Raw genomic sequence first — 27,984 nt, forward strand, 5'->3', positions numbered from 1 at the left:
CATAACCTGATAATGACTTTTACTGCATTGATCCAGCCTCAGAGCTCGACCGCAGTGCACATGCTGGCCGGCCATCACTCCACCCACAAACTCTGCCATATTGGCAGGTGCCGAAACTGAATTCTTGATTAATTGAACACCCTGGGGAGAGCCTCGCTGACCATGATAGAGGCTGGGCTCTCACTTTCTCACGTTATGTAAGAGAGGAGCACACAACCTGCACTCAGGCTGTGGACAAGTATCTGGTTATGTAATACAGTACAAGTACTGTACAGAGAAACATTAACAAACAGCTTAAGTGTGTGTGACAGAAGACGTGACATCAACAATATTTTCTCGAGAAGATTGGATTTTTTTTTTATTATTGGATAATATCTTTGGAATATTCTTGGAATTTGAATTTAACCAGTCACTATCAACATGTCTGCACATTTCTTCATGCATACAATATCTGACATTAGTTTGAAAGGAAGCTTGAAACATACTGATTTAAAATATGTTACCGATAGTTACCAAGTTACCAATAAAAAAAATGATTCTGTTTTTGATTCAAATTCAGGAAAAAGCTGGCGCCCCAATAGGAAATAAAGTACTTGTGATGATGACAATACACTCTTCCCCTTTTTTATTGCCTTTCCGATTAATTTATTTTCAGAGAATAAACAACATTTAGGTGAAGGATCAACCATATTTTTAAAATGTATTTCCCAAGAGTATAAAATCTATTTTTGATATAAACCTGTATTGTTAAGGACAGCGATAGAGAAATTACACGTTTGTTGCAATTATAAACACGCAGTTTTCCTTCTCAGTGTTTTTTCTTCTTTCTGACTGAGTGGACATCACAGCTGGGCTGCGGTCCTGCATCTGAATAAAGGTTCACACAGGGAGGGGCGAGGACCGTGGGATGAAGGGGGTTTGATCTCTCTGCACAATAAGTGATGGACATTGGATCAATATCAACATTGACACAGCAGCTGTCCTGCTCCTATCAATGCTTCCTCTTAATTGCTGGGTCCAGTTTTAAAGGACAAGAGGGAAAAGTAATTTCCATTAACATTTGGTGTGCAGTTGGTCTCTGGTCTCTCTCATCAATACAGCCTCAAATTTATTGATAAGGAAAAGTGAAAGGGTCTTGGTGGAGCAAGTGAGATGACACTGCTGGTGTATGAGGGTTGAACTCCCATTGTTACAACATTTGCAAAAACATCCATCATGGATCAGTCAGGGTTTTGGTGTAAGGTTCACACTACATAGAAAACACAACAAGGTTACTGATACAAATCAAAAGTGTTAATATGAATGGTGTTGATGGTCAGGAACACTATTCAACTTAAACTTGACAGATTTTGTAGCATAGAAAATCTGATTTAAAATTGCAATTGACTCAAAGGGCATTAAGTCTGTTAAACTGCATCTAAAGGCTATCGCATGTACAAGAGTGGAAGGATAGTATTCTGTTCAACACAAGAAACTATGTTATTTAAGAAGTTACTTGTGATGTAGAATGTTTGAATAAAGGAAGAAATGTGTCCCCCTAACAACATAAGGAAAGAAATAGCACAAAAGGTTATTCTTGACTTTGGAAACAGTATATTAACAAAAATCATCTTAACCAAAACTCCATTTACTTGATTTCCCGGGAGATTTCAACTCATGGTCTTCCTCAGCGGTTGTCATGTTGTCTTCAAGGTAATTGTGCAAACTCCTAGCTCTCCAGATGAAAAGGTGTTTTTTTGTCAAAAAATATGGAATAAACGTGTTATCACAGGATGTTTGGTCACTGTGAAATGAGCCAATGTGGTATCCTTCCCAAATAATTACTACATGAATTCAACATACCTACCAGTCTCTCTCTAACTTGGTAATGCTGTCCAAAGATTTGATCATCTTTTCTCTACAGGAAAGGTTTCACAAAGATGTCCTCGTGACTTAAAGGAGGCTCAAATCTTTAACTTGTCAAGTCAAGTAAAATTTTATCTATATGCACCAAAATCACAATTACCTTAACAGTGTGTACCATGTATGAAACTCTTTTGTCTTTGGAACCTCGAGCTGAGCAAGGAAAAACCACCCCTCAAAATCCTTATTTACATATCTCATCAAGGCCTTTCATGAAAATGTCCAGGGTGCATATTCCCAAATAAATTTGTTTTTATACACATACTAAACACAAGCAGTGGGATCCCCTCATCTATTTTTTTCTTGTTTATCTGACATCTATTTCTGATTACTTTTTGCGTTCATATGGATTATTCTTATGAAATATTGCACATTGCTTCACAAAGAATGCTATCCAAAGGTAGCTTATTAAGGAAGTAATCTGACATAGTGCTGGAATACCTTCAACATAATGCCCACTTTTCATATATCAAAGGTCCTGTATGTACGAATTTTTGTTGAAAACATTCAAAACTGAATTAAAATTACCATCAGAATGTGAAGGACTAACAGTATTGACATTATGTCTATGTGTACAGTGGTGTAGGGTTGACACATTTTTGTAGGCTAACCCAGAAGTTAGCATCCCCTCGACAAAACCTAATCCAATTTTTTGGAATATTGCCGAAAATAAGCTCTGTGACATACACAAGTTTATAATACTTAAATATTTTGTTAAAGCAAGAACCCCACTTTGGTGATTTTCGAAGAGTAAATTAAATCGCCAGAAGTAAAAAGCTAATGTTAGGTGATAAACAGACTACACTGCGGTCGTGTGACTTAAATATCACCACTGCTCCGTTTTCTATAAACTGATCAATGTAGATGTTGTAAAGTTAGACTTAGAACAGTTTGTAACTTAAGTCTTACTGTAAAGACAGAACGAACGGCAGCTACATTTGGGAGCAGTTAGCGGTTACTCTTGTGATATGCTGCTCCCTATTTGTTGTGATTATGAAATTGACTTTAACAAACTAACCCAAGACGGCTGTCAATTACAAAATGGGTGCATTTATATTCCCTTGAAGTGTGAGGTAGACTCAAACAGGGAACACACAGTTGGATCAGGGCTCATGATGGCTGCAGAGTTGCTGGACAGCAGAGCACACTGCCCCCCCTATGACCTGCAGCTAACGCTAGGTGGCGTTGGTCTGAAAGCTTCAATCAGCCCTGGAGAGGTGGTTAATTGACTCTGTCCATTCCAGAGGAGGGAAACTGCACTCCTGCTGCTCTCCACACCAGCCCTCCTCTTCAGTAGCAGCGCAGTTCATCTGGAGGAAACAACTATGAGAGAGTAGCTAGCATGCACGGACAATTCATGATAAATGGCGCCCGTTAAAAGGACATTATATCAGCGTTTGCTGTTCCTGGTGGTTTTTCTTCCAATCTCAGGTAAGGAGCGTTTTCAGTGATATTTTGTGAGATCGTTAAACGCTGAACTGTTGAGTACATCACTATGACTGCCCCGTAACCTACCGGCATAGGTTTGACTGGAGCGAACCATTTACCACTGAGCTAAGTTTAAAGCTCCTCTGTAGCATAACGGTTAATAACTCGACAAAATGTTACCCAGAAGAGACATGTCAACATTTATCATTAGCTGGTGGCTGCAAGAGACGAAAAAACTTTGGTGGGATCACAAATAACCGGATTTTTAAAAAACATTTACGTGTATGCTTATTGATGAAAATGTATTTTGACGACACATAAATAAGTCGCGTGAGTGCGAGAGAAACTGTCAGTTAGCTTTCAGACGTTACGTGACGTAAACTTCAGCCATTGTTTCCCTTCAGATCTTCACCGTCAGGTATTAGTTTTGATATTAATGGTTAAAGGTTATCAATGAAACATTTTATTTAGCAGTGGTTTCATTCACCTGTTCCTTCTAACGTTTATAGCTGCTACTTCAAGTCAATGCTGCTCGAGTTAAAGGTACACTATGTCGTTTTGGGGGACACATTTTAATCAGAAGAGAAAGATATTCAATGACTGATTTTTTTTTTTTTTTTATGACTAAACAAACTCCTTTATTTAATAAACAAACCTTAAAGGGCAACACAATTTCATACTGTTTTATTGAGTTGGTGTTTGGTGGACACTGCCACCTTTTAGCTTCAAACAGAGAGACCTGGCCAATCAATCAATAACAAAATCAAAACATCTCTTATCAAACATAGATCAGGTGTAGGAGACAAAATATTCAAGAAAGAGATTGCATATTGTGGCCATGCTTTATGAATAGTCCCTTGCTTTGATTTAGGGGAAAGTTCTGCTTTTGGAAACTTCACCTGGTTGTAAGATAAAAACATCACATAGTTGCATGTTGATGTTGGGTAATAGCTGAAGACCCTGCAGTGTATTTTGTAGATATATTGAATTATAACCTTTATAAGGAAAGTCACAGTGTCCCCCTATTTGGTCCACAAAGGTCACATTAATGAAACATTACATAAAGCGCATGCTGAGAGTTCTGTAATAGGTTTCTTTTTAAACTAAAGGGACTAATAGGATCAACTGTTTCACCTTCAGCTGGTGACTTTATGAGCCAAAAGTAATTGGATTAAAGTGGAGCGGGAAAGACTTTATGAAGCCACAATGAGATTACTGTACAGCAAAGTAGACCTTTTGCTGGCAGGCCTCCAAGCCCATCAAATGTTTCATTTCACCTCAATAGGACGTTTTAATGTGACACTTGTATCCTTCTGAAACTATAAACACTTAGAGTACCCATTCAGAGGATAGTGAGACCCTTACTCCAGATCTCACGCCTTGATTGCATGTAAAGGGTGATTTAAAACTCACCCTTTAAATCACTTTAAACCAGAAGTTAGATCAGTGTGCGACGGTTTTAAATTTTACTGGGCTTCTGTAAATGTTTTGTTCCTCTGCCACGACAGATAACCTCCTTCGCTCCTAATGTGCTCTTCTTCTCTCTTTCTGCAGGTGTTTTATGCTTTAGCGAGTTATTTTTCATCAAGGAGCCTCATGATGTCACGGTCATGCGGCGAGACGCCGTTATTTTGGACTGTCAGGCGCACGGAGAGTCGCCCATCGACGTGAGGTGGCTCAGGAATGGAGTAAAAGTGGTGGAGAATGAACGGGTGTACCTCCTCTCCAATGGCTCCCTTTATATTTCAGAGGTGGAGAGCAGAAGAGGAGACAAATCAGATGAAGGGCTCTATCAGTGCCTTGCTCAGAACAAGTATGGCGCAATCCTGAGCCAGAAAGCCCGTCTTACAATCGCAAGTGAGTATCATGCTGGTATCACATCAGAAACACAAGGATATGTGATGTAATGTAGGGTAAAGGACAACTGGATTCATTTCTCAAACTTCTTGTATGCTGATCATTTGCTGCAATCAATTTACAATAATCAGTGTGTGGGATTAAGATCTCCTCGTATGAGTCAACCAAGGAGATTTAAAGTTACTCACATTTCTATTTATTTAGTGTTTTTTGCTTAGCTTTGATTGTAGCAGTGGAGGAAGAAGGACAAAGTCTTCAAAGTTAGAGGCCAAAAAAGATGCTGTTTGGAAGGGGAATATGCCCATTGGTGTGTAAATGAAGGAGCAGCAGATTTGAAAGGTTAGGAGCTGTCCAGGATACCGGCTCTCCAATGCTAAAGAGCAGATGACCCCTATTCACAAGTGGAGGCTTTCATGTTATTGGACCCTGATCGCTTGAGGAATTGTTCTTTTGGAATTCTTTCTCCTCCAGTGCTGTGCGAGCTGGCCTCATATTTTAAGGGGGGGAGTAGAGAAGCTTCAGGCAGAGTTGATCTTTTGGGACCTCCTACACCACGGGCAATGTGTCCTGCTGTGCCACTTTTGCAGCATGTATATGTTAACACTTTCACCCTGCTGGCAGTGCATTCCCATGTGTACTAAAACATGCATTTTTAACATTCTGTGCAGGATTTGAATTTAATTTCATGTTTTGGACAAGTGAAGTGCAGCTCAGTGCTTGTTGGTAGAGATCCCAGTTATAACTGATATTATCTGGTCCTGAAAAAGTACATACATTTTTTTAATTAATTGAGTAGTTTACCTGCTTTATAAGAAGTTAAGAGGTGATAAAGGCTGCCAGTAAGCTTTACAAGTTTGTTTTAAAATGGCACTTAGACCTTCTTGAGGGTCTATCTGGAAGCTCATAAAGTTTGCACATACCTGAGAAATGCTCAGTTGAAGGACACAGAGGTAGCAGTGGGGGTTGTTGCCAGCGGTGTGTGCACACACACATACACGCACACACACAAATGTGAATTGCTGTTTACCAGTACCACTGCCTTGCCCCCGAGTGTCTAAATGACCAAACTTTATTGCAGGTCTTACCAGGTCAGTAGGGGCTGGAGGCTTTGCACACAATTGTTTTCTGCCTCACGACTCTGGTGAAAGAGTGAAAAGCTTTTCACTCTGACTGTTTTTGTCCACACTGCCCCCACCCCTATTCTCGCAGAAGAAAAAGGTTAGTTTGGGGGCAATTGTTTGTCCGAGTATCAGTGGACAGAACAGCTGGACCTGCTCACCACAGCGAGGCTAATTACATTAAGTGTAAAAGTTAAAGCTCAGAGATTGATTCTAAGTTGGTCCTAATTAAAGTCCTAATTAAACAGCATGGTTCTCTTTTATGACAGGCCTATTGCATAGAAAAGTGTGCAGAGATGGCAACATGTGGTCATTTGTCTTTGAATACAAACAAGTTTGAAAACTTGAAAGACTCCCCATGAAGTTCAGTTTATCATGAACATTTTGATCTAAATCTCCAAGTATCCTGAGGTCTTTTCTGATGTTAAATCCTGAGCAAAAGATGGATAGTATAACAAGTATAGTGTGTCATAGCTGTTTACATACCCCTCTTTATCACACATTTCCTTTCAAATAGCTAAGTGAGGTTAACATCAGGACTGTTTTATGCCTCAAGTGTGGGGTTGGTACCCATTGTGTGCTTTTTAATCCTTTGCTCATATGTTGAAGCTGTGGACCTGTTAGTTTGTCTTTGAGGAATGTGATAGTGATGGAGGGTAAACCTAAACATTGTGTTGCTAAAGCACAAAGGTAAGAAGGGATTTGGCTGTGATGAAAAGGAATGTGATATTTTAGCCGCCTCACCATGTGACATTTGTCAATAGACTTCAGATTGATGAGGATTTCAGTTCAGAGATTGCCTCCTGAGTTTGCTCCCTATTTTGGGTTCTTTCACTATATGATCATTGGTATGTAATAAGGCAGGAAAACCAAGGAATATGTCAACTTTTACAAGTATGGCTCAGCTGTGGTCCCTCGGTGTTGGTTTCAGACATGTTGATGGCAGTCATGGACCAGTCTGTAATGTTAATGCTCTGTTTTACCCTGGCCTTATTAATCCCAGGGCTGCACTATTTGGAAAAAAAACCAAAAAACATTACATTGAAATTATTTTGACAGATAATACCATTGTGATGTGATTCACAATTATTGAGAATGATCACATTTGGGCACAATTTCTATTTTCACTTAAAGAATACTACTAAAATCATGATGATGTGACATTTGTTGGCGTTTGTACCAGGCAAACATGTTTTCTTCCATCTGGAAAACAAGATTTGTAGGCCAGGGCATCTCTGCAGCAATAGAGTACTTGGATACCTAACCCATGGATATTGCACTTGACCATTTTGATAATATCTTGCTTTATCTGCACCTCTTATTGATGCAGTACAAGGCAAAATCTGGGGGCATTTCTGGTGACAACTGCCATTTCTAGGAACAGTTGAAATTGAGGATGTCTGGTCAAACCAGTAGGAAGTACATTCTTGGGCCCACTGTCGGCTCCATTTATAGATCTGGTTATTTGATGCTTTATACAAAATATTTATCAGTCAACTGAAAAAGTTGAAAAAACATTCCTGGGAAATGAATAATTGTAAATAACGCCATGCATCTTACAGGCTTTCATGTCGGGGCATATTGGACAACACATGCGCTGAAACCGATAGTATCTGTGACAGGTCAATATAAGCAGTTAATATCACCAATTGTTAGGTCCACTGAGCTCTAGTTTTTGGTGCAAGATGAATGAAAAGTTATGTAAGTGCTTGTTTTGTGTCACAACTTAATCTGCACCTGTAATCCAGAATTGTTTTTTAGGAATCTACCAGTTCAACAATATTAAGGACCCGTCCAGTAATAGTGCACTGTCTTTCCCAAATTTAAAATGTATTTACCTTACTGTTGTCGTACTTAATGAATCATTTTATGCCACGCAATATGACATCTGAGTTACAACTGTACACTCAACCTACTGTTTTAATGACACTGACAAAGAAACTGTATTCTATGTGGATTTGTGGACTCTAATCTGGTTCTGGCACCAATAGCTTTGTCGTAGTTTGGTCGAAAATGTGGAAAGAAGATGATTACTTGCAGAGCACTAGCTCTGTTTAAGATAGTGTATCCCAAGTAAAACAAGAAGCAAGCCTTTTAGTCCCGTTAAACTGGGGTTATCCAGCAAAAAAGTTAATTGTCTTGTAAGGGCTTCGTAGATTACAGTTTGTGTGCTTGTTTATGGCTCTGATGCAGATGTTACAATGTTAAGTATTATTCATTATATTCATGTTTAAAGGTGAGCGCTTTAAACATGAATTGGAACGAGCTGCTGCTGTTCACTCTCAAAGTTTATTTTAGACAGCCAGGCCAGGACCACCTGCATTATTTTAAGTTGCTAAGGAATGCTTTGGGCTTGGACTGGCTCAGCACAATTAGAAACTCCAATAAGACGAAAGCAAACCTCGCACAGTGTGAGCTGTGGTGTGAATGAATGAGATGGCCTTAAGTGAGACAACTCAAAGCCTGGAATCTTGTTTTTCTCCTCTGCTGGACACGAAAGGTTACCATGGTTCCCCTGAACGGCAGGCCCAGGGGTCAAAGGTTTCTTTAAATTGTTCAATAGATGGAGGGCAGTGAGACAGAGTGCAGGACTTAAATCTTTCCTACAATAATGCTGGATGCTCATTTCATTTTATCAGTTGCTGCGGTAGTGTCATCAGTGGGTCTGTTTTTTTTTTCACGAGCATCTTTCGCTCTCTTATCTGACTTTCTGTAACAACAACTTTTCTACTTAGTTTTCTAATTACTCATGATAAAGGATGAAACTGTTGTTAAAACCAGAATGTAGACAGATTGACTTCTTCAACTCTGTGTTGTGATATGGAGATTAAAAACAATGAAGCCACTGTGTGTGGTGAGTGGAGGTTTGCTGTTGAATGATTGGAAAACTTTGTGGCAGAGATAAGGGATTGAAGGAGGGGATGAATGCTCCTTCCAACACTGCTCCCCCACTGCCCGGTCGGTGCTTTGAAAGGTCACGCTGCTCATGGGAATTGTTCTTTGTTTTGCCAGGCCAGTGGTCACTTGACTGTCCTGCAGCCTGGGTGTAGCAGCAGCACATCTGCCAGCCAGCTAGTGATTGATTTGTGGGCTTTTCAGCTCTGCATTCTTCTCCTTCTTGCTTATCAGCCCTCTTTTTTTCCAGAGCCTTTTTATTAATGTTCAGTGAGGTCAAGGAAAATGGTAAAGGACTCATCACTCAATTAAATTGCTTTGTTTTTCAGTAGGAGTTCTGGAAAGAGTAAAGGTAGATTTAGCCTTTTCTTTGGTGTGGTCGAGAGGCAACATTAGTGTCCACGTGGCTGAAGTAAATGAACGCAGCGTAACTGAGCACAAACCTGCTTCTGTCAGTTTCAAGTTTTCTCTTTATTAGAAAGCTGAAGGATGACTTTATGTGAGACTATTTGCTCAGATTGTTCTATACAGCTGAAAATAATTAGATTTATTCCCCCCAGAAATTCTATATTTAACTGATAATGTCTAATCGTGACACTTCTACATTTCTGAGGGTATATTTGAGACAGAGTGTGTTACCTTGCCTGAACAAGAAATACAAATTTCAGGTAAGATAGGGGAAGTAGAGTTTCATTGTTGAGTTTGACATTGACGTTATTACACAATATAATTATGATGTACGTTTAAAAAAATTTCAGAAATGTATTGTGTCCTAACAAACAAGAAAATTGATATACACTTGAAATGAATATATATTAATAACAATAAAACAGAATAAGATAAGCAAAGATTATAGATAAGCAAATGTACATTGTTCAATAACCGTCAGTTTTCATACCATGGTATACCTTGAACCTGGTATTACAGTGCATATTATTTGGTATTATACATGTAAAATGTGCTTTGATGTATATCACTATGACATTGCTGTCAGTGTTTAAGGATGTACTGATGTTTCATTCGTGGGGTCAGAGTGTAGAGGATTGTCCAGCATGAGTTTGAAAAAGTTACAACGATTCCATAGACAGTATTATTTACAATGACAGCTATTAAACTAAATGCACAAAAATAAAGGCCATAAATAAAAAATTTTTAGATGGTTAATTGTGTTGCTAGTGCCCTAGCTACATCGCCCAAGTACATCACTGTTTGGACAACAAAATCTGTGGCTCAGATGCAGTTATACAACCCTGAGCTGCGTCTTGGCTGAGAAACTGACCAGAGTAACCAGAGGAGAGAGGGCTGAACTAATTCCTGGTATTTGTAAGGGAACCTTTGTTTGGGCCTGACCTGTCCACTGACCTTCAGTTTGTTGAGCTGCTGGCATCAGCAGGCCCATCTGTTGCAAGTTGAAGTGAAGCAACTCGCGCTTTACTCTTCAGGTTCAGTTTGGGCGAATGAGAGAACGTACTGTAATAAACCTAGGAAGGCATTTGGACAGACCTGTATACTAAACTGTGTATGTTTAGCTTTGAATTTCGAACTCTGTATATTGCTGTCACATTTAACTGATGCGTCTGTCACTTCTGATCCAGAAAGAGAAAGAGACAGCTTTCAGTTCACCACATTACAATCCATTAAAACTGTGATATACTGTATACTGTCCATACTCCAGCAGCTGGACCGTGTATATTTTTTTAATTTGTTGTACTAGCAGCAACTGGCGGATGTCATCGATACAGCCGAGGAGTATATCATTACAAAACAGCGTTTCAAAACCTCCCAGCTGGAGAACAAACAGAGTGATTTCTAGGCAGCTACTAGGGCAGCAGTGAGCAGCAGGGCTGGTTTCGGGTGGTCATGCAGGGCTCTGCCTGAGTCGGGTGCTAAACAGGATTTGTGGAGGTCAGAGGTGACAAGTGAGATTGCTGGGAAGGACAGTTTCTTCATGCTTTTGGGGAAAAGGTGGAGCACTTAATTCTGTGTTAACTTTGAGTTGGCTGAAATGTTAAGGCCAACGTGACTAAAGACTTTATATTTGTGGGTTTGGGTAGAATAAAGAAAAACGATAGACACTTGTACTTGCTCTCGAACACACAAATAATAGATCGCTGGGGATTTACAGTTCGTTAAAGAAAATCACAAAGAGGTTTACATGTTTGCCTTGATCATTTAATCTGCACATTAGATTCCCCCGTCAGCAAACATCATCGCTCAGAGCAGGTCAGTCTTCTATTTTCAGAGATGAGAGCTCTGGCCAATGCTCGACAAGCCCTAGCAGTTATAGATTTTCTACCTTGTTTTAGTAGTTTATCAATAATCAATGATTATCCCGCTGTTTGTCAATCTGGCATCATTTGACTGAATAGAAAAGGTAAGAAGTAAGGGAGAGGATGAGAGCAGCTCATCTCTCATGCCCTGCAGGCATATCACTTCAGCACATTAATGGCATTTTTGTAAGAGACTGCGTTAACACGGGGTGGGTGGGAGATGGTGAGTGTGGGAAGGAGGAGGGGGGTTTGAGTGCCTCTCCCCACTTCTGTGTTCACATCAAACAACCACAGTGCAGCTTAGAGGGGTAACAGCTCAGGACTAATTTGATTAAATCTGTCTGTGGTGAACGGATCTGATGACAGTTTGTGTCTTAACAGCAATAACCATTTCATGAACATTTAGCTTCACAGTCTTTGAAAACATCAATGCATTTAACAAACAGATTCATTTCAGTTCATACTGCTGTCATGTCCCTCATATCTGCACCATCATGGCAAAATGACAATGAAAAAAATAGACCCTGCAGCCATCGTTAAATACAGCAATCTACAACAGATTTACCAGTTATAGTGAATACATACATTTTTTTTTAAATAATAAGAAATACAGATTAATCTTTAACTCTTACCTTCACCCTTGACTTAAAATGAGACTCTCTTCCCTCCACAAATGTCAACTTGATTTGAAGGCAACTCGTGTAATAGTCATAATTCACTGAAGCTCTCCTGCTGTTTAGCACCACAACACCTGGCAACCCTGCTTACACACAGCCATCTATCATGGCCCACATACACACTACTGTGTGTTTATGGCAGTGAAGGGATTTCCTCTGGACCTTTCTCGAAAGCAGAGCTTACCACAGCGTTGAATTGTGTGTCTCTGTGGAAGAATATTCAGATAAGGATGTTGGATGTTGGATGTTTGGATGTTTTCCCCACATGTGGTTTCAACTTGATGCTAGGCTTCCTGCTCCTTTCTGTTTCTTCTTCGCCGAGCACTGACGGCTCACTGCAGCATAAGAAGCTCTGAATGAACGAAGGTTAAAGAGCACTGCAGTGTGTTTGTTTATCCATTACTTAAAAGGTGAGAGTTCTGCTACTTTATTGGAAAACGTCCCTTACAGTCCATTGATTTGTCCATGGATGATTAGTATATTTATTATAATGAGTTAAATGTTAGTGTGCTGTGATGCCGACTGTTTGTAGGTAATCACAGTATTTGCTCTGTACCATGAACAGCAGTGCGATTGATTTCTTGTATGGAGTGATTGACCTCAGGCTCCTGCAGCTTGAACACAGAGGGGGACGGTACAGCACTGGATGACCTCAATGGCTTTTAGGGCTTTTATGGCCCAGGAAGAACCACTGTCAAAGAGAGCGTTTATTAACGAAAACAACTTAAATCATTATAAAATGCATATACGTCTCTTGGCTGTGTGCTTCACTATAAATGGCCTTATTGTAATTCACGTTGGGCCTCCATTGCTTGCTGCTCAGCTGGTGGCTGACAACAGCTCAGTTTCAGGGAAACCCTATCCACGCAGGATGTAGCCGTTGACTCTAATCATCACCTTCCTGCAGCACTCAGCAGGTCTGTAGCAAGAGGTAACAGGCATCTCTGTTTTCTGACATCCACTGAAACTGACTGAGATGGATGGATGACCGAAATACATCAATATGTTTGGAAAGGGAGGGAGGTAATTAGATGATCACCCACGGACACAGACACTTTACGTTCATGATGTTATTTCATAATAATAATGTCTAATTTCATTAAGTGTAATGTCAAAGCAAGTTTCGTGGCAACTCAAGGAGCAAAATACAACACCAGATTTCACAGCAAAGAAACACCTTCATGGAAAGGAGTTTCCTTTCACTTTATCTTAAAAAAACAACACATAAGAGATAAAAACATGGATAATCTGTTGGCTTGGGGAAGAATTCTACAGTTTGAGACACCAGAAGATTTGTATGTCGATACGTCTAGGTCAGTTCTCCTCTTATTGCCCTTTGGTGGATCTACGACCTAAATGTGGGTCTTAAGAAGTGGGTGGATGTTGATAATTGTCAGCTGTCAGTCACCTTAGTGAATCACCTATTTATTTGGATTTACTGAGAGACAGTATATGCCCTCTTATCTTGATAAACTACAAAATAAAGGGGGAAAAGTTTTAGAAGAAACATATGACAAGTTATTTTTCAGTTTGGCACTATACAGAACATCAAATGTATTAACAGTTGTGTCTTGGTGGTCTGTTTTGCTGCAGGTATCTCATCTTTTGCAATCCAGCCAACATCAATAGTGGTGACACAAGGCTCAGTCGCCAGGTTTTCCTGCAAAATCAGTGCCCACCCTCCTCCAATCATCACTTGGGAGTTCAATCGGGTCACATTACCCCTTGCCACTGAAAGGTAGGCACTCTATTGTTTTTCACTCTCACTCACTTTCACTCAGTCCATTTTTCACTTTTTCTTACTGGACAAGAAGTATTATCTTAACAACTCTTAGGCATTATACGTTGCTCCATACTCATACTTAATGATTAATGCGGTATTGTATCTGTGTGTGTGTCTCTGTCATCACAGAATCACAGTCCTGCCCAGTGGTGTTCTTCAGATCATCGGGGTGCAGCGGGCAGATGCCGGAAATTACCGCTGCATCTCCACCAACATTGCCAGTCGCCGTCGAAGCACGGAGGCCACCCTAACTGTTACCCCAGGTGTGTAAAGTTTGCTGTGTAGAGGGCATCAATACAAAATTTAGTAGTGAAATGTCCATCACAAGGTAGAAACTATGTTTGCTGTAGACATTAAAAGGAAAATGTGATGAGATGGTAGATATAATGGGAAACCTTCGTAAAACCAACACTGCAATATCTTTGTAAGGTTATGAGTTTGTGTCTTTCAAGTAGCTGTAGACACGTCTATAGTTTGTTGAAAGGCTTATTTATTCACTAAAGGGAAATAATTTTCACCTTAATCTATGGTGTACGTCACATCACTGTACTACTGTACTCTAAAGCTGTCTCCTCTCCCCCTCTGCAGCCCCCAGCCCCCAGCTTCCCCAGAGGCCGCGCATCATTTCTGGGCCACAGAACATTTCGGTGTCGCTGCACCAGAATGCTATTCTGGAGTGCATGGCCACAGGCAGTCCCCGACCCATCATCTCCTGGAGCCGAGCGGACAGCAAGTCTATTGACGTTTACAACACCAAAGTGTTGGGAAATGGTAACCTTATTATCACAGACATCAAGCCTCAGCATGGAGGAGTTTACATGTGCAGAGCCACCACTCCCGGCACGCGAAACTATACTGTCGCTTCAGCCAATGTCACTGTGTTGGGTAAGGATATACATTAGTTTGGCTGTATATGTTTGGATCTTGTATTGATAATTATAAAAGCTTATATACTATTATCTCATTGATGTTGTTCTTCTAAAGCACCACCTTCCTTGGTTGAGTGGCCAGAGAGTCTTACCCGGCCACGTGCCGGCACCGCCCGCTTTGTGTGTCAGGCTGAAGGAGTACCAACACCTCAAATAACTTGGTTCAAGAATGGCGAGAAAGTTCACTCCAACGGTCGTATCAAGATGTACAACAGGTATTGTTCTCTTCATTTAAAGTGTCTGTCCTTAGATCTGTTACTCCTTTTCTGATACGCTGAATGAATTCTACAGGTAATGAAAACAGGAACCCTAACTCCTTCTGCCATGAAACACTCGTTTAACAGCCTTTATTGGCCAACTATTTAGATAAATTATTCACCGCTGTCCTTTCAGTAGAAAGGAAACTGAATAATTTACAGAAATGCAAATGGGGTTTTAGTTGGTTTCCCTGTAATTTTCTCCTGCTACTTATTCAACTGTCAGGGCTCGTTAAAGATGATTATAGAATGAGTACACCCTGGTTAAAGAGCCTCAGGATAACACCATCTGTGTGTCTGCCACAGCAAACTGGTCATCAACCAGATCATCCCTGAGGACGATGCCATCTATCAGTGCCAGGCAGAAAATGAGCAGGGATCCGTGCTCTCCTTGGCGAGGCTCATCGTGGTGATGTCTGAAGATCGTCCGAGTGCTCCCAGGAATATCCGAGCTGACACTGTGTCGAGCTCCGCCATCCTTCTGGCTTGGGAGAGGCCTCTGTACAACGCTGATAAAGTTATTGCTTACTCTGTGCACTACATGAAAGCTGAAGGTGAGTGGTCTATAAGCAAACAACAGTCTTTGTTACTCAATGGGACTTTTTCTCCAGTAGAGAGAAACTGTAAATGTATTCAGATTTGTCATCCATGGCCTTTAAAAGAGTACCAGCATTGCAGTTCTATAACACTGTTGGAAACACATTGGAAGGTTTAAAGAGGCCGTACATAAATATTTGTTTTGATAGTAACTTGACTTGTTATATGCTGTTGGATTGTAGATTTATTTGTGAAGGACTCTCATGAGATCTGCCTCTCTTCACTCTGACCGTAGCTTACGTTAGTTTTGAAATGGAGTTTGCTTACATAAATTAACATCAGGCTTCTAGCACAACATATAAGCTCCACAGAACCCCTTTAAAGCTGAAAGCATCAAAACTGGTACAGCAGAACCAGAGATATAGTTTTTCTTACCCTATGTTGTCCATTCATATTCCTTGACAAACATGTGTCTATATTACCCACAATGCAACTAGACTGCTGACAATTCAGTCATAGTTTTGTCTTAAGGAGTCTTAAGTTGAGGAGCGAGCTACAGAAGTCTGATGTTTCAGAATTGTAGTGTTCAGCCTCAAGCAAAGCTGACTCAAACACTTGAGGCAATTTATCAGACCTCAAGAAGCTCCCTCTGATATCTTTAGTTTATACAACTTTTTTCACATATGCAGTATGATGTGTATGTACATATGTAGCTGATGTGTACAATTGGTGCAGTCCCCCTGTAAGGCAACAGGAAATAGCAGTTTAGGTTCTTAAATTCTGCCACCCCCTTTTCTATGAAGCATATTGTGGGAGTTGACTCTGTGTTGTCAGTGCAGGGTTGGTGGGCAGAAGTTAGGGGAAAAAAGAAGTACTCTTCCAAAATAAAGAACAATTCCTTTTTTTAATGACAAACAGGAAAAGTCCTCTTAGGACCACGGTCCTGTGGAGTCTCGAGGCACGGGGTCCCTTCTTTTTGTCTGTTAAGATGCAGGATGCAGACAGAACTATTCACAAAAAGCACATAGGTTGTAGTGTGGCAACAGAAAAGCCATTCAGCTTTCCTGGGAACTCTTGCTGTTGACAACAAGAGTCACATTCAAACAATGAGACATTTCAGGGAAAAAATTTAGCTGCTTCATTCAAGCTTTGCACTTAATTATAATGCCACTGACTTCCATTTGGGAGGTGAAACGTATAGAAAAAGGAACACCTGCTCGTTTTTGGGGGGGATAAGGAGGTCAAAATAAAAAGAGCAAGTTGAACAAATTCTTTCTAGTTTATTCTTGAATAACTGACATCTGTCAGTGGATTTTCTGTACTTACTTTAGATTTAATGACCCAATCTCCCTGGTCCCAGTCACAGAGAATGGCTGTTCATTGACATTGACAGAGTATCAGGCAGTACACTCTGCATCTGAGGCAGCAGACAGAGAAGCCTGGCCCTAAATGGAGGCTCTAATGAAAGGAGGAACTAATTAGCCCCTGTGATGGAGTGTCCAAAAGTGTGTATTCTCCGAGAGCAGGTCGGTGTGAATTGGACAGGAAGGGAGACTTTGTAACACTTTTCTGAGAGACTTACTGAGGTATTCAGACTGCAGAGAATGCTTTTTTTATTTACTCCACGAGTACCTTGTTTACAAGGTCAGAAATCACACCAGCTTTTGTGACTTTGCTAATCTGTGTTAATTAAAAAACTACTGCACAGTAGCCCATTTGGAAAACTAGTGCAAGTCATCATGTTTCACCAAACAAAACTCAAATGTATCTACTTTCAAACTTATTTAATCTTATTTTTCACACTTTTTGTCAGCTGGTTAATAGGTAGGGTTTTTATCACCTGGTTTAAAGATTGTTGTGGTGCAACAGCATTTTCTTTTTAATCAAAAGACAGCCTGCTGTTTGTAAAAAGAAATTCTCATCTCCTCGTACTATTGATTTGGTATATTTTGAAATTAAGTTCCTTGTATGATGTGATCATTTTTCCAGGATTAAACAACGAGGAATACCAGGTTGTCATTGGAAACGATACAACTCGCTACATTATTGATGACCTGGAGCCGGCTCGCAACTACACCTTCTACGTCGTGGCCTACATGCCTATGGGAGCCAGTCGGATGTCGGACAATGTGTTCCAGCACACGCTCGAGGACGGTGAGGCTTGCACCCAGTGAAAGTCATAAACAATATAATCCTTCCCACAGTGTGTACAACACCAGAAGGAGGTAATAGTATGATGGGCAGATATAGGAGAAACAGTGCTATTATTGATCTTAAACAGACTAGTTACTCCAATGAAAGCTCAGAGGATGTTTTTTTATTGCAGTGAATGAGCTCTGTTGTTGATGTTAGGGACAATATGCCTACAGCATGTACACAAGCTCATGTGTATATCTATATGCATGTGTTTATGTCTCAGGCCCCTGGAGTGTTTTTGATATCCAGGAAAACTTCATTAGCTCATGGTCTTGGCCTGTGGGTCAAAGGCTGTTGTGTCTTGTTCTACACGGCTGAAGATATTAAATCATGTTACATAGCTCGCAGGCAAGCTTAAGGTCGCCTTAAATAGGTGCTCTGTTTAAGGCAGTCCAATTCAATTCTAATTAAGAACTTTAGGAAGATGTATATAGAATGTCTTTTGAATTGTTTAGCTTGTATGATTTTCACCTAAAACAACACTACTAAAATACTGAATAAAGATTCTTCCTTCTAAAAACATCAAGCTGATCCTGCCAATTCCAGTGGTTCCACCATGATTTGCTCCATAGGATGGAATATGGAAAAAAATACTGGGTCATTTGTTATCTAATTTTATATAGCATCTATTGTGTAGCATTTTCTGTGAAAGTTGAGGAGAAAAGTCTAATAGTGCCATAAACAGCCCTTAGATCAAAATATCATCAGTGTTCATCAGTTTATTTTGGTGTCAACAAGCCAATTCTTAGCTTACACTTAAATGATATAATGAGGACCTCTAATAGATTGTGGTACTGAATTCCACTGATGTGAATGGAGATGGTAGTCGGAACACATTCAACAGTGATCCGGTATGTTTAGAAAAATGTTTTTAAAATGTATCTACCATTACAGGGTTCCTCTATGTTCCCCTAATTTAGTGAAGCCAACCCTTTAGAAGGAATACCCATTAAATCATCAAAGGGGACTCCTCAGTTGTTAACCTTCCTGTCTTCTTGGTCCACAGTTCCCCTCCGCGCCCCTGAACTCAGCCTCACCAGCAGCAGTCCTGTGGACATCCAGGTGTCTTGGCAGCCCCTTCCGGACAAGCTGAGTCGTGGCCGAGTCTCAGCCTACCGATTGTCCTATCGCACCAGTGCTGAGAATGCTGTCTCACAGGTAGAGCTACCTGGAGAGAAGACCCAGCATCTCCTGGAAAACCTGAAGCCTGACACCATCTATCTCCTGCGTATTGCTGCTGCCACCACCATAGGGTGGGGGGAGCAGTCTGCCTGGACGTCCCACCGCACTCCGAAGGCATCCAGTGCTCGAGGTACAACATTGCAAAGAGTTGTTCTCAAATGTGCCGGCTCATTGAAAAAATAACATCTAGACAGTAGAATTTGACCCAAAAGTAAAGAATTATCATCACTTCTCTTCAGTTCAAATCATGAGAACGAGGCAAGAGACGCGCTTGCTCTAATAATCTTGTTAAGGCATTGCGTTTGTTACTCTGTGACCTCTGCCCTGCACTGTCAGTAACATTGGAAGGGCTTCAGTCATGGGTCATAAAGGGAGCATCTCAGGCCTCTGGGTGGGAAAGAGTATACGGCTGCTTAGAGCCACATCTGAAGCTTTAAGGTGGGGGAGGGGAGAATCTGTTTTTCCTGCCCATCTCTATTGCCCTCTGTCTCCAGTTTAAGCTCTTTAGACAGGAGTCTTCAATTGGTAAACTTCATTCTCCTCATTCCTAAAATAAAAATGTGTGAAATTGCTCCCTTGACTGCGAGAGTGGTTGAGTGTGAAACAGCTGGTAGAACATCAGATGGTAGTTTCAGTTTTCAAAGAAGGCTCCTGGTAAGGAACCTCCTCTGATCATCACATAAACACTGGAAACAGCTTGGTGTGGACATTCCTGTTTTCCAAGAATAAGTCCCTGCTTTCTGAAAAGCTTGACCTATAAAGTACACATAGAGGAACAACATATTTTACCGTTGTTGTTGTTGTTTGGTTTGAATTACTCACATGGACCTTTATCTAGAGTGTTATTGAAGAAACTGTTTGTGAACTCCTTAACCTTTTTGTTTTTGTATAGGACTGCAATCTACCTCAGAATACCATTATCAAAAATATGAATGTTTTTCTGACTCTTTTCTCTCAAGTTCCTCTGGCTCCCGAGCTGCATTTGGAGCCTTTAAACTGCACCACTATTATGGTGCGCTGGCAACTGGCACCCAGGAACTCGGTCAGTGTTCAAGGCTACAGACTCTTCTACCATGAGGAGAGCCAGTCGGAGAACGCCCCAGTTCAGCTGCGTGCCTCAGATAATAGGCACACCATCGGAGGTCTTGGTGAGTTCTGTTTCATATAATCTGAGTAACCTTTTTGCCATGATTATTTTCATGGTTTTCATGTCAATGCAGACCCATGTCTGTTCGTCCTGGGAGAGGGATCCCTCCTCTGTGGCTTCTCCTGAGGTTTCTTCCATTTTTTTTTTTCTGGAGAGTTTTTTTCCTTACTTAAATGGAGTTTATAAGGACAAATTTCCTTTTGCTGAAAAAATTCATTACTTTTTCTAAAACCTCTTTAAGTTGTTAAGTACGAGTTCCTGTCAAAACTCCTAATGGTGATGCGGAAAAAGTATGTTTTTGCTAACTTATTTTCTAATTTACTGTAATCATTGGCCTCAATAGTAGGGTTGGAAATGCTGATTATAGTCATTATTGATTATTTTTGTCAGGATTTATTGTCTAGTCTATAAAATGTCATAAGAAATTGTGAAAATGCAATGTGATGACTTCAGATTGCTTTGTTTGTCCAACCAAAAAACCCTCTTTATTTACTATCATAAATGACAAAGAAAATCTGCAAATTTTCACATTTAAGAAACTGGATACAGAAAAAGGTTTGTCATTTTTGCTGCAAAGATGCCTTAAACAATTAATCAATTATCAAAATACCATTAATTAGATTGTCTCCTATTAGATTAATTAGCTAATCATTACAGCTCTCCTTACTAGTAAGATCCATTACTTTCCATAAATGTGAGTGATTATAGTGGGTCATTAGGCAGCTAAGACAAAACCAATTTCACAGACACGACTTAAGATTTTGAACTAAGAACTTGTTTGTCTTCACAGTTAATTAAAATGTTTAAATCTCAAAAGCTTTATTGAAATAGCTAATGGTGGACACTTTTGGTTAAAACCAGCAGCAGCATCTATTGACAGCTTATGAGTGATTAATTGCCTTAAGTCTTGTCATGTGTTGAGCAGCGCTATTAGCCGTGGAATAGAGCAGCACCACATCCTACTTTAATGACCTCCCAACCTCTGCCCAGTGTGTGTGTCCTCTCAGCAGCTGCTGAACAGTGTTTGGGCCATATCACAGCTCTTCTGGCCTTTAGGTCAGATTCATTTTGACTTTTTTGTTTGAGAGAGGAAAGGGGCATCAGGCCAATGCAGTGGACATCTGACCATCTGTGGCCGGAGGGGGTCAACCAGGTGGTCAGCAGCTGACTTGTAAATCAGGAAGCTCGGTGCTAGAACGGGATCAGAAAGACAGAAAGATTAGAAGGTACAATAAATTACTTTAGGTGTTAACTCTAACTGCTGCAGGCATTTAGTTAGTTAGATATTCAGTTTAATGGTTTTAACACCACTGGTATTAATGCGAGTGCTACAATACACCTACTGTGAAACCTATCACAACTAAAATCACACTGAATACTGAATAAGTAACAAGCTAAATTTAAAAAGATACTTAGGATGCCAGTTCAATAATATTGTCAGATGGTGGTCAGACAGGATTAACAGAGAAAATTTTATTTGGGTTTTATCATTACATTTATTTGATAATCATGAGTTTTATTTCCATAATGATTGTTTTGGTGTGTAATAATACAGAGAGCATTGTGATTTTCTAAAAGTTTCTCAAGTGTTTTTTTGAGGTCAGATTTTTCTGGTTATGGGAAAAATAAGAAGCTGCAAATAATGCTTCGTATTGATACCAAGCCCATCAGCAAAATAAGCAACATCAAAAATAGAGCTCAAGCTGAATAAGAAGAATTATCTTTTTGTTCGTCTTTGATAAAGGAGCTTTGCAGGGCTGTGTTTTGAATGGAGGGAAGCTGTTTAGTGGGGGTCGATTTATTATGTGTTTTATGACTGCTGTGAGCAGTGTTGCCGGAGGAGCATTGACATCAAAGCCTCTCATTGTGTTTGGCTTTGAGAACCACAAAGATAGTTTATTAGCCAAGACTTAAAGGAAATGCAGCCTCTCACCAACTGAGCTGTAGGCCAAACAATGAGTATGTCTTGTGAGCTCACGATGTTGCAGATCTAAGATTTCTTTCTCATGGCTTAGCTGCAGCTCTGTGCACAAGTAGAGAGGAGTAAAATGCAGAATCTGACCTCTTGTCTGGTAACACACCCTGCATCAGAGAAAAATCCCTGCTGTGTTGTGAGGAATCTGATGGCTATAACATTTTTAATTGATTATAACTTCCTTTTTTTAAGACATTACTTTGAATTGCTGTTATTACAGCTACACAGGTTGTCAAGTTTTTTTCTAAAAGTTCATTTGATTGTCAGCTCCACTTAAACAATCAAAAGGCAACAAATTAGAAGTGTGAGACATGTGTCCAAGCTGAGCTCCATACAGTCCTTCAGTGAGCTCTGACATGGTGTTACAGCAGCACAAACAGGAAACCCAAGTTCCACCATGCAAACATGATAAAATATACACAAACTTATAGCTCTTCTCTCAGTCAATTATTACTACATTGTGACCCATTAATCACATTGTTAACCCATATTTAAGCTTTAAATTAATTATTTGTTTATTTTTTATTGCATGATCGTATTAACCCAATCATGATGAATCCCCGTTCATTCATGCAACAGCAGCTACATTTAGAGATAATCCTGCTCCTAAATACATGGTTAATGCTAAAAACTCCTATCTAATACAGTAGTACAATTAAAGAAGAAGTCAGTAAACTCCCTCAGTAATGTCAGTTATAAAGCAACATCTACTGTATCTAAAGCCTGCTAACATTAGCTCACATTAGCCACCATAAGATCATGGTTTTACTAGATTAAATATGGCTGTAGAAGCTAAACCCCTGAGTGTATGTAGTTGAGCAACTTTAATGTTTCATTGCCAATGAATTTCACTTTTCAATTGCAAGAACAATGTTTTATTTATTTTTTTAAGAAGTTTCGTATTCACATAAGAAGGGAAGATGCATTTCAGGAGGTGTTAGATCATATTTCCCACAAATGAGCCCAAGACATTTTTTTTTTTTTTTAATTTCTGTACATTTTGCTCTCTTCCTGCACTTTATGCCTCAATCATTGCACTGCAAAATCATTTGGTCTTGTAACCACCTATGAGAAAATATAATTCCTTTTCTTTTCCTGCACATTATTTCTGAGACAGTATTTGCAACAGTTTGTGATACAAATTTAAGTTTGTATTGTCCTTGAGGCTACCAAATGGTAAATGTTGATTTTTCTCAGCAGGTGATCTTTGCAAATTAAATGTGCTTGTACTGTGAATGGTATTTCCTATAATCCTGGTGCTGTTGCTTGCAGCAGCCATCCCTTTTTGTGCCAATAACATTGATTTCTGATCAGCTGTGGTAAAACTGGATGCTGCTGATTCAGCACTGTGTACAGCTGCAGGAGGACATGCTCTGAGCTGGCTGTTGAATTATCACTTATGATGATCCAGATGATTGAACTCACACCCTGAGAGACAGGAATGTGTTTGAGAGGCTCCAGTTGGGTATAAATGACACAGTGATGTGACCTTTCCTCGCATGTGTTACTCTGCTTGGCTCATGAGAGGAACATGTCGTTGAAGTCGAAGCTTAAATACCTCTCATACCTGTTGGCACCAGGCAGCGCTGTGTGCACAACTGTAGATTTATCTCACAGCTGCAGGCCCCTTGGCATCTCTACTCCCTCTATTAAACATGAGGCAGAGCATGCTTGGTCTGAAAACAACATTTGTACTCTGACTATCAGTTTAAAAGGTCATTTTGTGCTTAACTTGTGTGTGTCAGTGTGTTGATTTGTGTGAGTAAGGGCAAAAGAGAGGGGGGGAGATGATAGATGCTGGTGTGAGGGTTCATTTGGGAGTTGACATTTATGGCCCCTGTTCAGGCCTGGCTTGCTGCGGCCTGGGGGGGCTTTCGCAGGCTAGAACAAAACCTCAGGGGCCAACAGGATCTGCATATTGGCTGTAAAAAATAAAAAGGGGGGTGACCACAAATGGCTCAAATATGCCCTTTAATACAAACAGAATAATTTATGGAAGTAAGGCCATGCCAGTGGGAAGGAGAGGAAAGTGTCTTCACTGAAGGCTCTCAACTCAGGCAGAAAGCAGCAGTCTGATAATACTGATTATAATTGTCGAGAAATCTGTTGATTATGTACTTGATTAATTCATTAGTTGTTTGGTCTATTGGTCAGAAATGTACTTAGTTTACAGAATTGGGGCAGAAATGTAATTCTGTTTTATTGCATTATGACAGGATCAAAGATGAAAAGAAGTTAGCTGCAGCCTTAATATCAGATTCTTATAAACAAGAATATTAAGTTTGATGAATAACAACACTGTTTTGTTAGCTGTGATGGGGTGGTAGTCTCTCTGAAGTAGCTTATGTTATGGATGGGTTAGTGGTTATGTTTGACCAAGCACTTGTTTATATATGCAGAAGGATATAATAGCAACTGATATGATAATACAGTCTTTTAAGGTACGAGTTTCAGGTGTCTGCTCCATTGTGAGTGAAAAGCAAAACTGTCCTCTGAGTTTTCTCTTATCAGTACACTGTGTCATCACCTATTAAGTGGCATTTCATTTTGACTCCTCCCTGTTTTTCCACTCACTTCCTCTGCTTGACCCTACCCCCTCACAGAGAGCCCTATAACCCCTCCTTTTGCAGGATTTAGCTTGCCCAGATTCCATGTCAAAGGTCGTGGCCCAGATGTCACAGCTTCCCCCCTCGCAGAGCTACTCTCGCATAATTACGACAGGCCCATTGTATTGTGGGGCTGGGTAGAGGTGCATACTATGTGCCTGCTCCTCTTTAGAGGTGGACACTGAGGCATAACAAACTGGGTAGAAACAAGGTGGACATTGTGCAAAAAGTGTAGGCCTTTTGGTTTTATTCATTACTTACAACAAGAATAAGAATTCAGAGAACTTTTCTTTCCTTCCCATCATCTCCCCACATTCATGATGCAGTTTATATCACTGTTTTTTAAATTAAGTAATTTTATTTTACTCTTAATTGTCTTTGCAAAGAGCCATGTAATTGTATTCAGGGAGAATCATCTCTAAGCAAAAAAAGAGGCTCCTCTCATGTTCTACACCCATGACCTCAGATTCTTTCAGAGTTTAATCTCGTCCTGACCTGCTGGTCCTGGTCTGGCTCCAGTGAAACTCCTAAGGGCTGCATGCCCCCCCCCCCCCCCCCCCCCGCAAGTAGCTCAACTCCACCCCTCCTAAACCTCGATGGACACAAATTCATCTCCTGTGGTCTCTAGAGCCCCTAAATGTTTCATACAGCACGAGAAGTTTGTTTTCTAAGAGACATGCTGTACTGTAAAAGTTACAGTGTCAATCAAAAGGCTTTGATTATGTTTTATCCAATAGTATTGCAAAAATGATTTTCATCTTTAGAACCTTGTCTGTCTCATCCAACTAAGCATCTGAGAAACACAAATTAAAGAGGTTGGGGATAAGTTTGTGTTTCGTTATCTTTATTAATACTGTATGCAACATTCACATTGGACCAGGATCAGTATTCTTTTAGGGGTAAAAGGGACGTTTGGTCAGATGGCTTTTGTTCAACGCAGGGTCTTCAGGGTCACTGAAGGCCACAACTGCTGTTGACCGACAGTGGTGTCCTTCCCAGGGGATTTTGTCTGCCTATTTTAACCCCCAGATTTGGACCTGAATAGGAGTGGCCACTGACCACTAACCAGCAGGAGAAAGGACCTTCGTATTCACAATCAAAAGACTCTTGATGACAGGGTGATGGATAGTGGAGCTCTTCTGTTCTGCTGCCCTTAGTGCCACAGAAACTGACCAAAGGACTTACGGCACTGAGCATCTGTCGCACACTGCCTCACCTCTAGTTCCCACCACAGCATCAAACCAGAGAACCTCACTGACCCCACACCCACACAGTTCAGGTCCCTTTCATGTATCACCCTGTTTCCTGTTGCCTGTAGGAATCACATAGTGTCATCTGTCTTGGTGTTGTGGTGAATTATTACATTGAGTGCAGAGTGTTACTGAAGTCTAGATCTGAGACAACACATAGCCTGAACTCTGGGTGTGTTTCACATTTCTTGGATGTGATTTATTCACACATTTCGCTCTCTTTCCTTTTCTTAAAAACAGACCCGAGGAAGAAGTACCACGTTAAACTTCTGGCTTATAATTTCATTGGAGATGGCTACCAGGCAGACCAGACTATCAGCACCCCTGGATGTGTCTGTAAGTCCTAATACACCTCCATATTTGTTCAGTGCATCTGAAGTGTTACTTGTCTTAACAAAGTGGGGGAAATAACATTACTCTTAATGTATCTACAGCTGTTCGAGATCGCCTGGTGCCACCTCCACCCCCTCCACACAATTTGTATGCCAAGACTAACAGTTCCACCGCTGTACTTCTGTACTGGAGCCGACCAGCCTTCACCTCCAGCCATGCAGTCAACTACACTGTCCGCTGCAACCCAGTCGGCCTGCAGAACGCCTCACTGGTGCTCTACCTGCAAACGTAAGAATTTCTACATCCTACAACTTTTCATTTTAAACAGTTGCTCACACTAACATATGGCATATAATTGCAATGTACAGGTCAATTATTTACACAGCCTTTATACACGTTTATCAGTGTTTCAGTGTTAAAGTTTTGTGGACTTCAATTTGTTACTGTACATGTAAAGGGAAACCAGATGTATAACACATGTAACTGTGGGGTCTCACTTAAAACTTTTCACCAGGATAGATAGGGTTTTGCATGTTTTCTTTTGCGAGCCCCGTGAATACATCTCAGCTGGTGCGCTAAGTGCATTTTGTTTTTGTCTTTACAACACTTTACTCTTACTTTCCTCACACATGTTCAGCTTGTCACCAGAGCGTCTTTTCTCTACTGCCAGTACGGCTCTATATCGCCACCTGCTGGGCAAGAAAGCCTACAAACACAGTCAAACCTATGTGGATTAATTAATCTACATCATAATATTTCAAAAGACAAATAGCTGTAAACTGAATGTTGTATTAAATCCTTTCATGAGAAGTTTAATAGAGTGATATACGAAAATGTACATATCCAAACCTCAGCGAATAACACCAAACTGATTTGGATGATAGATTCTCTTCCAGGCACAAGGATGTGAACAATGTTTTGAGAGAACTAGCTCTTTAAGCCTCTGTTATATCTTTCATCTGCAGGGGTGAGCAGAGCCTCCTGGTACGAGATCTGGAGCCCAACACCAAGTATGAATTTGCCATTCGCCTTCATCTCGACCAGCTGCCCAGCCCCTGGAGCCCTGTGGTCTATCAGAGCACTTTCCCTGATGGTAGGATTTTCAAATATTATTATCAGTATTGTAAATCCTGCATGTATGCTCCGCACATTATTGTTACCCATTAAAACTTTGGTGTTTGTAGTATTTTTATTTGACTTTGTTTTTTTCATCTGACCCACCACCCAGCTCCCACTCTGCCTCCTTCCAATGTGAAAGTGACTCTGATTGAAGAGGACACAGCGCTGGTCTCATGGAAACCCCCTGATGAATCCAATGTTGCTGTGACACATTACACGATCCTGTACGCCTCCAGACATGCCTGGATCGCTGGGGAGTGGCAAGTGCTGCAGAGAGAAGGTTAGGAAAACAATGTGTTATACAGGTGTGCAGGGAAGGGGAGAGCACAAAGCCACTGTCCTGTCCCACAGAAATGGTGCATTGGAAATCAGTAACTCATTTCATCCTCCAATCTGTGTCTGTGGTCATTGTGATCCCTGAATAGTGCCAGGACATAGTGAGCTCACTGCTGCTTTTGTCTTACTGATAAAAGATCAGTTTGGAGGTTTAATGTGATTAGAACAAAGGCTGTGATTTACCTCC

At 40.5% G+C, this 27,984-nt stretch overlaps 1 protein-coding gene across 1 annotated transcript in view; it reads left to right on the forward strand.

Annotated features, from left to right (window-relative positions):
• Positions 1-2,946: 2,946 nt before the first annotated feature.
• prtga (protogenin homolog a (Gallus gallus)) overlaps positions 2,947-27,984 on the forward strand; it is a 31,952-nt gene continuing 6,914 nt past the window's right edge. The window contains exons 1-14 of the mRNA XM_030413533.1: positions 2,947-3,333; positions 4,885-5,187; positions 13,741-13,885; positions 14,060-14,193; positions 14,519-14,815; positions 14,915-15,074; positions 15,423-15,670; positions 17,643-17,807; positions 18,856-19,161; positions 19,991-20,179; positions 26,250-26,345; positions 26,444-26,630; positions 27,308-27,435; positions 27,571-27,741. Of these exons, the coding sequence (XP_030269393.1) occupies positions 3,267-3,333; positions 4,885-5,187; positions 13,741-13,885; positions 14,060-14,193; positions 14,519-14,815; positions 14,915-15,074; positions 15,423-15,670; positions 17,643-17,807; positions 18,856-19,161; positions 19,991-20,179; positions 26,250-26,345; positions 26,444-26,630; positions 27,308-27,435; positions 27,571-27,741 (2,596 nt within the window). The 5' untranslated portion in view covers positions 2,947-3,266. The remainder of the gene's footprint in view (positions 3,334-4,884; positions 5,188-13,740; positions 13,886-14,059; positions 14,194-14,518; positions 14,816-14,914; positions 15,075-15,422; positions 15,671-17,642; positions 17,808-18,855; positions 19,162-19,990; positions 20,180-26,249; positions 26,346-26,443; positions 26,631-27,307; positions 27,436-27,570; positions 27,742-27,984) is intronic.

This window comes from Sparus aurata, chromosome 4 (genome assembly GCF_900880675.1).
Source record: "Sparus aurata chromosome 4, fSpaAur1.1, whole genome shotgun sequence".
In the NCBI taxonomy this organism is placed as follows: domain Eukaryota; kingdom Metazoa; phylum Chordata; class Actinopteri; order Spariformes; family Sparidae; genus Sparus; species Sparus aurata.